General features: G+C 39.5%; 1 protein-coding gene across 1 annotated transcript; it reads right to left on the bottom strand.

Annotated features, from left to right (window-relative positions):
• Positions 1-12,270: 12,270 nt before the first annotated feature.
• dio3a (iodothyronine deiodinase 3a) lies at positions 12,271-13,510 on the bottom strand. Its single transcript, XM_086127387.1, has one exon. It carries the CDS (start codon positions 13,472-13,474, stop codon positions 12,683-12,685), a length of 792 nt encoding a protein of 263 aa, XP_085983513.1. The 5' UTR covers positions 13,475-13,510; the 3' UTR covers positions 12,271-12,682.
• Positions 13,511-13,716: the final 206 nt, after the last annotated feature.

The following is a 13,716-nucleotide window of genomic DNA, read 5'->3' as shown; positions in this document are numbered from 1 at the left end:
AAAAAAACGACCATGTATAGTAAGGCGTTTTTCGTCGAAAAAAACGACCATGTATAGTAAGACGTTTTGGGCTGAGAAAAACGACCATATATAGTAAGGCGTTTTGTGCGGAAAAAAAACGACCATGTATAGTAAGGCGTTTTTAGCCCAAAAAAACGACCATGTATAGTCAGCCGTTTTTACCCCAAAAAAACGACCATGTATAGTAAGGCGTTTTTAGCCGAAAAAAACGACCATGTATAGTAAGGCGTTTTGGGCTGAGAAAAACGACCATGTATAGCAAGGCGTTTTGGGCCGAAAAAAACGACCATGTATAGTAAGGCGTTTTTAGTCGAAAAAACACGACCATCTATAGTAAGGCGTTTTTAGCCGGAAAAAAACGACCATGTATAGTAAGGCGTTTTTAGCCCAAAAAAACGACCATGTATCGTCAGCCGTTTTTAGCCCAAAAAAACGACCATGTATAGTAAGCCGTTTTTAGCCCAAAAAAACGACCATGTATAGTCAGCCGTTTTTACCCCCAAAAAACGACCATGTATAGTAAGGCGTTTTTAGCCGAAAAAAACGACCATGTATAGTAAGGCGTTTTTAGCCGAAAAAAACGACCATGTATAGTAAGGCGTTTTGGGCTGAGAAAAACTACCATGTATAGTAAGGCGTTTTGGGCCGAAAAAAACGACCATGTATAGTAAGACGTTTTTAGCCGAAAAAAAACGACCATGTATAGTAAGGCGTTTTGGGCCGAAAAAAACGACCATGTATAGTAAGGCGTTTTGGGCGGAAAAAAAACGACCATGTATAGTAAGACGTTTTTAGCTGGAAAAATACGACCATGTATAGTAAAGCGTTTTTAGCCGAAAAAAACGACCATGTATAGTAAGGCGTTTTTAGCCAAAAAAAAACGACCATGTATAGTAAAGCGTTTTTAGCCGAAAAAAACGACCATGTATAGTAAGGCGTTTTGGGCCGAAAAAAAACGACCATGTATAGTAAGGCGTTTTTAGCCGAAAAAAAGCGACTATGTATAGAAAGGCGTTTTTAGCCGAAAAAAACCCGACCATGTATAGTAAGGCGTTTTTAGCCCAAAAAAAACGACCATGTATAGTAAGGCATTTTTAGCCGAAAAAAACGACCATGTATAGTAAGGCGTTTTTAGCCGAAAAAGAACGACCACATATAGTAAGGCGTTTTTAGCCGGAAAAAAAACGACCATGTATAGTAAGGCGTTTTGGGCCGAAAAAAACGACCATGTATAGTAAGGCGTTTTGGGCCGAAAAAAACGACCATGTATATAAGGCGTTTTTAGCCGAAAAAAAAAGACCATGTATAGTAAGGCGTTTTTAGCCCAAAAACAACGACCATGTATATTAAGACGTTTTTAGCCGGAAAAAAAACACCATGTATAGTAAGGCGTTTTTAGCTGAAAAAAAAAAGACCATGTATAGGGAGGCGTTTTTAGCCCAAAAAAAACGACCATGTATAGTAAGGCGTTTTTAGCCGAAAAAACCCCGACCATGTATAGTAAGGCGTTTTGGGCCGAAAAAAACGACCATGTATAGTAAGGCGTTTTTAGCCAAAAAAAAACGACCATGTGTAGTAAGGCGTTTTGGGCTGAGAAAAACGACCATGTATAGTAAGGTGTTTTTAGCCGAAAAAAACGACCATGTATAGTAAGGCGTTTTGGGCGGAAAAAAAACGACCATGTATAGTAAGGCGTTTTCAGCCGAAAAAACCCCGACCATGTATAGTAAGGCGTTTTTAGCCGAAAAAAAAGACCATGTATAGTAAGGCGTTTTTAGCCAAAAAAAACGACCATGTATAGTAAGGCGTTTTTAGTCGAAAAAAAACGACCATGTATAGTCAGGCGTTTTTAGCCCAAAAAAACGACCATGTATAGTAAGGCGTTTTGGGCTGAAAAAAACGGCAATGTATAGTAAGGCGTTTTTAGCCCAAAAAAACCGACCATGTATAGTAAGGCGTTTTTGAAAGAAATTTTTAGCCGAAAAAAACGACCATGTATAGTAAGGCGTTTTTAGCCCAAAAAAACGACCATGTATAGGAAGGCGTTTTAAGTCGAAAAAAACGACCATGTATAGTAAGGCGTTTTTAGTCGAAAAAAAAACGACCATATATAGTAAGGCGTTTTGGGCCGAAAAAAAAAACGACCATGTATAGTAAGGCGTTTTTAGCCGAAAAAAAACGACCATGTATAGTAAGGCGTTTTTTGCTGGAAAAAACGACCATGTATAGTAAGACGTTTTTAGCCGAAAAAAACGACCATGTATAGTAAGGCGTTTTGGGCTGAAAAAAACGGCAATGTATAGTAAGGCGTTTTTAGCCCAAAAAAAACGACCATGTATAGTAAGGCGTTTTTGAAAGAAATTTTTAGCCGAAAAAAACGACCATGTATAGTAAGGCGTTTTTAGCCCAAAAAAACGACCATGTATAGTAAGGCGTTTTTGAAAGAAATTTTTAGTGGAAAAAAATGACCATGTGTAGTAAGGCGTTTTTTTTCCGGCTAAAAACGCCTTACTACACATGGTCATTTTTTTCGGCTAAAAACGTGTTACTATACATGGTCGTTTTTTCGGCTAAAAACGCCTTACTATATATACATGGTCGTTTTTTTTTTCGGCCCAAAACGCCTTACTTTACATGGTCGTTTTTTTTCCGGCTAAAAACTTATTACTATACATGGTCGTTTTTTTCGGCCCAAAACGCCTTACTATATATAGATGGTCGTTTTTTTTCGGCTAAAAACGTCTTCCTATACATGGTCGTCTTTTTCGGCGAAAATCGCCTGACTACACATGGTGGTTTTTTTTTCAGCGAAAAACGCCTTTCTAAATAAACATGGTCCTTTTTTTCGGCTAAAAACGTCTTACTATACTATGTCGTTTTTTTGGGCTAAAAACGCCCTACTAAATATGGTCGTTTTTTTCGGCGAAAAACGCCTTACTAAACATGGTCGTTTTTTTCGGCTAAAAACGCCTTACTATTCATGGTCATTTTTTTCGGCTAAAAACTTCTTACTACACATGGTCTTTTTTTTCTGCGAAAAACTCCTTACTATATGTGGTCGGTTTTTTTCGTCTAAAAACGGCTTACTAAACAAGGTCGTTTTTTTCGGCTAAAAACGCCTTACTATACATGGTGGGGGGTTTTCGGCTAAAAACGCCTTACTATTCATGGCGGGGGATTTTTCCGCTAAAAACGCATGGCCTTTTTTTTCGTCTAAAAAGGCCTTACTATACATGGTCGTTTTTTCCTGCGAAAAACGCCTTACTATACATGGTCGTTATTTTTGGCTAAAAACGCCTTCCTATACATGGTTGTTTTTTTCGGCTAATAACGCCTTACTATATATGGTCGTTTTTTTTCGGCTTAAAACGCCTTACTATCCATGCCCGTTTTTTTCAGCTAAAACTGCCTTCCTATACATGGTCTTTTTTTTCAGCTAAAAACGCCTTACTATACATGGTTGTTTTTTTCGGCTAAAAACGCCTTACTATACATGGTCATTTTTTTGGGGGCTAAAAACGCCTTATTACACATGGTCGTTATTTTCGGCTAAAAACGCCTTACTATACATGGTCGTTTTTTTCGGCTAAAACGTCTTACTATACATGGTCGTTTTTTCCAGCAAAAAACGCCTTACTATACATGGTCGTTTTTTTTCAGCTAAAAACGCCTTACTATACATGGTCGTTTTTTTTCTCGGCCCAAAACGCCTTACTTTACATGGTCGTTTTTTTTCCAGCTAAAAACGCATTACTATACATGGTCGTTTTTTTCGGCCCAAAACGCCTTACTATAGATCGTCGTTTTTTTCGGCTAAAAACGTCTTCCTATACATGGTCGTCTTTTTCGGCGAAAATCGCCTGACTACACATGGTCGTTTTTTTCGGCTAAAAAGGCCTTACTGTACGTGGTCGTTTTTTTTTTCGGCTAAAGACGCCTTACGACACATGATCGTTTTTTTCGGCTAAAAACGCCTTACTGTATATACATGGTCGTTTTTTTCAGCGAAAAACACCTTTCTAAACATGGTCCTTTTTTTCGGCGAAAAACGCCTTACTAAACATGGTCGTTTTTTTCGGCTAAAAACGCCTTACTATACATGGTCATTTTTTTCGGCTAAAAACTTCTTACTACACATGGTCTTTTTTTTTCGGCGAAAAACTCCTTACTATATGTGGTCGGTTTTTTTCGTCTAAAAACGGCTTACTAAACAAGGTCGTTTTTTCGGCTAAAAACGCCTTACTATTCATGGCGGGGGTTTTTTCCGCTAAAAACGCATGGCCTTTTTTTTCGTCTAAAAAGGCCTTACTATACATGGTCGTTTTTTTCGGCGAAAAACACCTTACTATACATGGTCGTTATTTTTGGCTAAAAACGCCTTCCTATACATGGTTGGTTTTTTTCGGCTAAAAACGCCTTACTATACATGGTCGGTTTTTTCGGCTTAAAATGCATTACTATACATGGTCGTTTTTTTTTATTTGGCTAAAAACGCCTTACTATCCATGCCCGTTTTTTTCAGCTAAAACTGCCTTCCTATACATGGTCTTTTTTTTCGGCTAAAAACGCCTTACTATGTATGGCCGTTTTTTTCCGCTTAAAACCTCTTACTATACATGGTTGTTTTTTTTCTGCGAAAAACGCCTTACTATATACATGGTCGTTATTTTTGGCTAAAAACGCCTTACTATACATGTTCGGTTTTTTCGGTGAAAAACGCCTTATTACACATGGTCGTTTTTTTCAGCTAAAAATGCCTTCCTATACATGGTCTTTTTTTTCGGCTAAAAACGCCTTACTATGTATGGCCGCTTTTTTCCGCTTAAAACCTCTTACTATACATGGTCGTTTTTTTCGGCTAAAAACGCATTTCTATACATGGTCGTTATTTTCGGCTAAAAACGCCTTATTATACATGATCGTTTTTTTCTGCTAAAAATGCCTTCCTGTACATGGTTGTTTTTTTTCGGCTTAAAATGCCTTACTAAAAACATGGTCGTTTTTTTCGTCTAAAAACGCCTTCCTAAACATGGTCATTTTTTTCGTCTAAAAACACCTTACTATATATACAAGGTCGTTTTTTTTCGGCTAAAAACGCCTTATTAACATTTAATTTTCGAGTTAACCTGAAAAAAATGACCATGTATAGTAAGGTTTGACTGGCTCTTTGTACCGGCTCGTTTGCGACCGACACTTCACTAGAAAGCATTGAGAAGCTTTATGTTTGCATAAAGGCATTGTTTCAGTCTAATAATAATAATAATAATACATCACATTTGCAAGCGCCTTTCATAACACTCAAGGACACTGTACAACCAAGAGCAATAGTAAAACACAGATAAAATAATAAACAAAGAAAGAAAGATTTAAGGCGGGTAGGCAAGTCTGAATAGGTGGGTTTTGAGCTGGGTTTTGAATATGGAAAGAGAGTCAATATTACGAATGTTGGGAGGAAGTCTACTGTAATGACGAAAGATTATGCATGTTTCAAGGAACACGTGGCTGTGTTGAACATTGGCACTTATATTATATTGCTGTCGGTAATAATGGTGTCAGCGCGAAAATTCACCCCCCTAAAAGAATATGTGTGATTTCAAGGCTTTTTTGGGGATGAGATTTACCAGACACAGCTTTTCGGATTGTAGCTTGTTTGTGGTATTTTTTTTGTCATCTCAGCCTTTCGATGTCATAGAAGCATTATCATATTATGATGTAATTTGGTTTCGTCCTGGCTTGTGTTCGTGTTTTAAATGGTGGCCAGTCGTGACCAAAATTCATAGGCACATTCCTACTCTTCTCTACTTCAGGCTGTTTTTTTTTTTTTAAACATTTTTTATTTTACAAGTTGAAGTGGATAACAGCATAACTGTGCCTTCTGAATTTGGGCGGCGACTGGTCGTAGTTTTCGGACATTTAGCAACGCTAATGTTTTCTTCCACTCCATATAACCAGACAGGGAGGAAATTTTTGATTTTGTAAAATCCAGCACACCCACGTGTGAGCCCAGTGGCTGTGGATAAAAAAGAAAAAAAGTAAGCCAAGATAACACCTATAGATTAAAATCGAATATATAACAACCTACCAAAAATTAATCTTACAAAAAAGACCTCTCAGATTGCATTGTGTTTGCATATAGCTGCTCATTTCTTCATTCGCTCTTAACAAGCCATGGAAAGGCTAATCGTTTTGTAATTTTGTTTAGAGGTTAGAGTGGGTAGAGATGTCACAGATGATACATTTTGGGTCCGATTGATCCCTGTAGTTTTGATATTATTGTCGATATATTTACAATGATTTTGAATGGAGAATGAATGGGAGGGGGCGTGGCCATATTGCTCATTTCCGGAGGGCGTTTTTCAGGTCGTTCGTTATTTATTGGGTTCTCCAAAACAAATTGATAAAATTGAAAAAGCAAGCTAATATCATATTCCTAATTTTAAAACTATGCATAAATTGAGCTTGAGAGAAACATTAACCATCCTAGCCCAAGTGCCCCTTTAAGGATACTGTGGTATTAACCAAGTCTGTTTTACATACAATCTTTCAATGAATGGTTCAAAACGTTTGGGTGTAATCTCCACTGCAACCACAAGATGTCACCTATTCATTGCCAGGGTCCTCCGTACAGTCATCGTATACCAAATGAGGTCCCTCGGTGCCAGTTTCTCTACCGTGGTATTTTTCTGTTGGATGAACATATTTATTTATTGACGTGATCTGTCACACCTTGTATTTTCATTTTGATTTACGCAAAGAATTCATTCGTGCAAACCTGAATTTTTTTTAAACTTCATGCAAACTAATTTCTTAAATTGAAGGAAAACAATTATTTCAAGTGGCCCGAAATTAAAATAATTGGCTTCCTGCTTAACGCAAATAATCCTTTCATTTTAACCTCAAATTTTAGATTTATTTTTAAACCATACTGCATTTGATTGTTGGAACATGTTTTTAAAGTTGCAAATAAAGATTTCAAGTTTTCATAATTTGACATATTTTCACTCATTCACACCTACGTCTTCAATACACCCAGCATGCACAAATTTGGAATGTGGTTGGAAATGGGAGTAACAGGAGAAACATCCGTGCAAGATGTGGGAAAGGACAGGAGTGACACAACATGGATTTGAACCCACGACTTCGGAACAATGAGGTAGATGTGCTAAACGGTTACCATCTGTAGTTAGACCAATAATTCAACTAATATGAAATTTAATTGAATGGATTTTTTTCCCCCATCACTGAAAAAGGCAACCATGAAATGGCAGTAATTATTTCACAGATTAAAAGTGGGTCCTTTAACAAAGTGTTTTAATTTGTGAAAAAATTGCAGATCTTTGTTGGTTGTCTTTTTTCCCCACATTTGCAGAAACATAGAGTTGTGTTTTGTTTGAGGGTGGACTACCAGCTGTTCCTTAAGGCAATCTAAACTATTTGGCTGGGGGGGAAAAAAAGCACCAAATAAGAATGGCATGGTGGCTGACTGGTTGGTTAGTCATTCGAAATTTCACAGGTCATGACCTCTTAATCTCTCACATTTTCACCTTGAACTAAAAAGGATGACTTGCATAAAGTTTGAAAGCCAAACAATTTATTGAAATAATTGGTTGGAAATTAGTTTACAGGAAAAAAAACTGACTACATTAAATTAATGATTTACATCAGCAGAAATATTACTTTTCACAAATGACTTCAATTTTTTTTTCTTTAATTCAACTCATGTTTAGATTTTTTTTTCACTGAGAGAGTTTGCTATTTATTGAGGTCAGGAGTGAGTCAGGAGTTGACATAGTGAGGGTTTCTAGTCGGTTTTGGTGTTAAACCTGAGGTTATGAACCCTGTGTAAGTAACACAGGGTTCGGATCAAAGCTAGGTTCTGAGATATCAATAACAAATGATGCAACACACGAGCTGGTAAACGTTTCAATTAAAGGTGTCAGGCCCGCTGTAAACCGAGCGATCCGGTCAAATGCCACTGAACTGAAAAACCACAAACCAATTAAAGTCACCAACTCAAACATGCTCACCTGGCAACCCAGTTGACATTATGTGCAGCCTACTTCTGCATTCGGCAAAATGCGTCAAAGCACTTCCTCGCCCGATATGGCGGACTGACCTCACCACAAATCAGAACATGTTTCTCGGGGGTCTCATTCAGGGTGTTTTCCATGTACTGTGAAGGAGGAGCATTAGGAATGTGTTTAACTGTTAACATGTACACAGAGAGCTTTGTATGGCAGGGCCCAGGGTCCCCGCCACACATTTTCATGTGTCTACTTATGATCTCTGGAGGCTCGAGAGGGGCCCTCTCCATCAAATTGCTCAACTTCTTGTCGAGTATAGCCTACAAGTCAAAACGGAGCAGCACACATTAACCCTTAACCCGTTGCCGTGACGGATGAGACCCAACATGCGTGGGTGCAACATGCACATGGAAAGAATCCAGAGTGCTTTCCTTTGAGGGGTGCACACATTGGATCGAGTTACTGTATTCTTCGTCTTAGGTTGGCACCCCACTCTCATCTGTCTGTTCCCAGCACTTCAAATGATTTCCAGATGAGCAGTGCAGTCGGGACACTTTACTCACACTCAGACGGCATCAAACACAAATTGAAACATTTACTTCATTACCGAGGGTTAAGCGTCTAAACACAAGCCATCATGTTTTTGTCCATGTTTTTAATTACCGGTATTTAATGTGTTACATGGCGAGGACGATCACTTGGGGAAAAAAAAAAACAATCACACAAACAAACAAACAAACAAAAATAGGTCGTTAGCTGGTTGGCAAGTGAGATAGAGAGTTAGCAAATTAGCGAGAGGTTAGATAGGTTTTCACGAAGTAATTTCATGACTCAAAAAAAGTCAGTCAATTAGTAATCTAGTCAACAAAACGATTGTGTCCAGTCAGCAAGTTTGGTACCTAGTAATTTAGCAAAAAAAGTGACAGTAATAGTTGAAAATCTTTGGTAGCTAGTGACTTTTGCCAGGGAAAAAGGTCAATAAGTTTGCAAGTTAGCCAGCTAGTCATTGGTTATTTAGCAAACAACTTAGTTATTCAGTCAGCAGGTTGTGTGGATATTAAGCTTGTTCGCAAAAAAAGTAAGCTCGCAACCTTACTAGCCACTTAGGATTGTAGTTACCAAATTAGGTGGCTTTTCATTATCTAAGAAAACAACATCTCTAGTTTCCTTTAAAAAAAGTAAGCAACCATGTTAGCAAGTTAGAGGGTTAGTTATCGTGCTAGCAAAACTTTGTAATTTAGCTCTGCAGTTCATTAGCTAGCTAGTGAGTAAGTAAGCAAAAAAATAAATAAATAAAAGACTTATTGAGTGAGTAAATCTGTGAACAAAATGCTAGTAGCAGCTCAGTAGTAACAAATATAGTTGTCTAGTTAGTAAGTTACTAATTAGCAAACAATGTTCTTATTCATTAAGTGATGATATCCATTTAGCAGGTCAGCAAAAAGAGTAAGTTAGTTAGTTAGCCAGTTAGATAGTTTGTTAGTAATAAACAGGATTATTATGGTATTTTGATTGAATTTTAGTTAATGAGTAGACAGCAAGCTAGTTATGAAAATTTAGTCTAGTCGAGCTAGTTTGTGATTTAATTGAGCAGATTGTTGTAGTTTTTTATTTCTGATGTTAACAAGTTGGGTAGCTAGTTATTAATTATCTTGTTTTTGTTTTTTTTCTTTTGATTGATTTTGATTTATGCCACTACAGTACTAATAATGTAGTCGTGTGTAAATTAGGTAGCCAGTAGTTACAGGTATTTAGCTGTCTAGTTAGTTCGTTAGTTAGAAGGATTCCGCAGAACAATCTGTACTTTGTCATTTCCATCGTTGTATACACTACTGATTCTTGAAACTGCCACACACCCCATTGTGGTTGAACAAAAATATATCGCAATTGTTGTGAGGTTTTTTTCCATTGAATTTCTTTTTTTAAACACATTTATTTTCTGTTTTCAACATCAGACTCAAATATGTTACGGCCCCATCATCATGTCATCTTTTGCATCCAACGCAAATATGATTTAAGCGACTGAGTTGGCCTTGTTGTTTATGACACCGCCGTTGGGGGAAAAAAAGAAAAGAAGAAGCAAGTGATTCATCGACTTTCTGGTTGGTCACAGAGAGCGGCACTGTCGATGATCAAAACTGTCACAGGAAACACTGTGGCCATTCAAACAAACACAAATCTGGCACTCTGTACTTTAAAACTGAAATTACAAATTGTGCAAGATGTGATTTATAGGACAGAAACTCTTATTTATCTTATTACATTTGAAAATAGATATCCATACATTCTATCCCATAGTATAGGCTTGTTTTCTGTTTTCCTTCTCCTCAGCAAAAGAAGAAAACTCTTTGCTCTGTGAGTGTGTGCGTGCGTGCGCGTGTGTGTGAGAATTTTGTTTTTGTGTTAAATGATCAAAACCGGCATTGTATAAGTTACGGTGGGAAATACCCCCAATCCTTTTAACTTTTGTACTGAATTTCATTTCAGAGTCGATACTTTTTTGATTTATTTGTTATTTTTTAATCAAGTACAAAAGTTGAATGAGTGCTTCTACTTTTACAACAGTCCTTTACACACATTTCTGTACTTCTACTGAGCCCTTTTGCCACTTCTGCTTTGCAATTAAGGCCATTCATTGTCATCTGCCTTGTTCTTGTCACAACACACAGCGCTGAATGCATAAACTGACATCAAGCCATGATGTGGTTTTCGTGATTTGGTCAGTTTCTTTTCACCTTAGCTTACGCTCAACGACATGTTCTGGTTTATGGAGTAATGCGTTTGGTTTGTGGGAGACGCCAAAGACGGGATTGTCTTGAGTTACTGCTTGAATCAAACACCAATGCAGATATTTTTAAACCTCAGGAGCCCGATTCGTGTCAAACCTCAACCGACTTGAGAATGTGCATGAAACACAAGACAGGCGCCGTGTGCAGCAGGCTAATTAACATTTCAACTACTTGATGCTGATTTAGGAGGTGCTGCTGGTGGCCAGTGTGTGTGTATGTGCAGAGAGGAGGGGGGATGGGGGGTGGGATTTAAATCAGTAAAGTCTCCGATACATTTTGTCAATATATCACTCACATTAATAGGATCGTGTGTGATTATCCGGATTCAGTTGTAAGTGGTACAAAGGCTAAGGAGAATGCGGCTTGTTCGCTGCAAATATACATGAGGTACTCCTGCACAGTGCAGAGGAGAAGCGTTTACAAAGAGAACAATGCTCGGTTGTGAGATATTCATTCATGTGTGGTTTGCACTGTCTCATGGGGTTTCTTGGATACTGGGAAGTTCATTTGACTTATCTTGAGAGGGCCAAAATATTAGGGATACGTCTCACGTAGAAAAATCACCACTTCCTAAAGAAGTCTGTTTGATAAAAGGACAGCTCAAGATTGATTTCTTGACACAGTATGGCTTGGAATATATAAAACACAGAATAGGTATTGATTAAGAATGTTGCATTAATATATTTCAGAAAACAAATTAATTTTTTTTAAATGTCACTTTCAAAAACAATGCATTTCTTTTAATGCATGCACACTATTTGAAAACGTGAGAATATTTGTCAAAATGTGAATATGACAAAGTGTTTATCCTGAAAATGTGTATTTGTTTCTGTATATTTATGCGTGTAAAATATGTATTGATGAAGTAACAGCAACAGTCAGTGTTGATTGAAAACAATTAAATTCACATGAATTGATTAGAAAATACATATTTTAAAATGGTTAACTATTTTAAAACATCTTTAATTCAAATACATTTATTTCAGAATACTAAAATTATCAATAATTTAAATGTGCAGTTATCGATAAATATGAATGGTTTGTTATTTATTTTATGTTGATTAGTTGTACTGCACACATATTTGCTATTTGAGGCATTTAAAAATACACCAGTGTAACCCCCCCCCCCCCCCCGCCCCCACCGTCCCAAAAATGTTACTTTTTTCATGAAAAAGTCTTCTGCATTGTCTGTACTTCCACAAATAACTCCAATAAGTGCCCCTGGTAAAGAACATTTCCACAGGAATGCATGCATAGATCTGTTTTGTCTCATGGTGCAGGAAATTGAGGACTCGTTGTTTTGTTTGCGTATGCAAAAAAAAAAAGAAGAAAAGAAAACATTCGTTTCTATAAATACAAAGTGGCGTGTTAGAACCAGCAGCTTGACGTCAAGTAAAAGAAAACAGCTATTCATCGCAAGAATGAGCAACAGCGCGTAGAGGTAGATGAAGACATTTTATTGAATGAAAAAATATACGCATAAAAGCACACGTACGCACGTACACACAAACGGTCTATATATACAAAAAAAAAAGTGATATGGACAAGAGAGCAGCAATCGAAGCTCCTCGGGATCACATACATCAGTACCGGTTCTCCGGACGTACGCCGTTTCAGAACCGAACTTCACAACAATACCGAGGAGCGCACGCAGTGACGCGCACTTGTCCACATCGCGAGCCAAACGCAAACTAACCTCGATTTTTTTTTGCCGGTACAGTATATTTTTAAAAAAACGGCGTGGAGGGAGACTCACACACAAACAAAATACTACAGTAGGATTGAAGAGGAGTTTTTCTACCCCGAATTTGCAGCATTTCCGTTGTTTCCTAGCAGCTCCGCGTGCGTCTACACATGAATGACCAGACTGCTGCCTCGCACCAGCCTTTCCCGGTACCGCTGCAGCCAGTCTCTGAGCTCGGAGATCCGGTAGCCCTCGGGTCCCCTGCCCCCCTGGTAAACGATCTTGCCCTCCTGCAGGATGTAGAGTCTGTCGAAGTAGGCGCCGTAGGCGGCGTTGCAGGGGTTCTCCATGCCGTCGACTACCACCGGGAACCCGGGCGCCTCGGAGCGCATGAGCTGCGCCGCGTGGAGCCGGTCCTCCAGGCAGCGGTGCTTGGGGATCTGATAGGGCGCGTCGGTGCTGACCCAGCCGTCCGACGGGTGCGCCTCCTCGATGTACACCAGCACCGAGTCGGCGATGTCGGCGTGGTCCAGCACCAGCCCCTGGAACGCCTTGAGGCGCGCCATGAAGGGGGGTCAAGTGCAGCTGCCGAAGTTGAGGATGAGCGGTCTCCTCTCGCGGGCGAAGTCCAGGATGCGCCCGCGCCGCTCGTCCTCCAGCCGCACCACCTCCGTGTTGGGCGCGCCGCGGCCGAGGTGCGCCGCCTTGAGGAGGTCCAGCTTGTGTCCGTGCCACACCGCCTTGAGGGAGTCCAGCGTGAAAAAGCGGTTGGAGTCGGAGATGCACAGAGGAGGGTCCATGGTGTCGCTCTCCTCCCGCTCTTTCATCCGGAGGAAAAACCTCCTCCGGATGCACAGAAAGTCGAGGAGCCAAAACATGAGAGCGGCCAGCAGGAAGCGGGGCAGAAGCACCAGGCACACCAGCGCGTTCTTGACGGCCTTCATGGTGTTCATCATGCGCCCAGCCCCACCCCTCCCGCCAACCCCCCCTAAAAAAATGTGTGCCGGCTTCAAGTTGGGTGACTTGCAACTTCTCCTCTTTTTATAGCAGCCACAGGTCTCAATGATGCACACCCCGCCTCCTGCACAGCGGGGCCGAGGCCTCACATGGCGAGGATTACCTTCTGTCAACTCCGCTGCTTTGAGCCGCTGCCAGACAACATGCGGGCAAATGATGAGACCCATCAAAGTGACCCCGC

The sequence above is a fragment of the Hippocampus guttulatus genome, chromosome 13 (genome assembly GCF_054856545.1).
Source record: "Hippocampus guttulatus isolate MCC_2025c chromosome 13, RoL_Hgut_1.0, whole genome shotgun sequence".
Lineage (NCBI taxonomy): Eukaryota > Metazoa > Chordata > Actinopteri > Syngnathiformes > Syngnathidae > Hippocampus > Hippocampus guttulatus.
The sequence above is the reverse complement of the archived record's forward strand: the minus strand, read 5'-3'. Positions and strand labels throughout refer to the sequence as shown.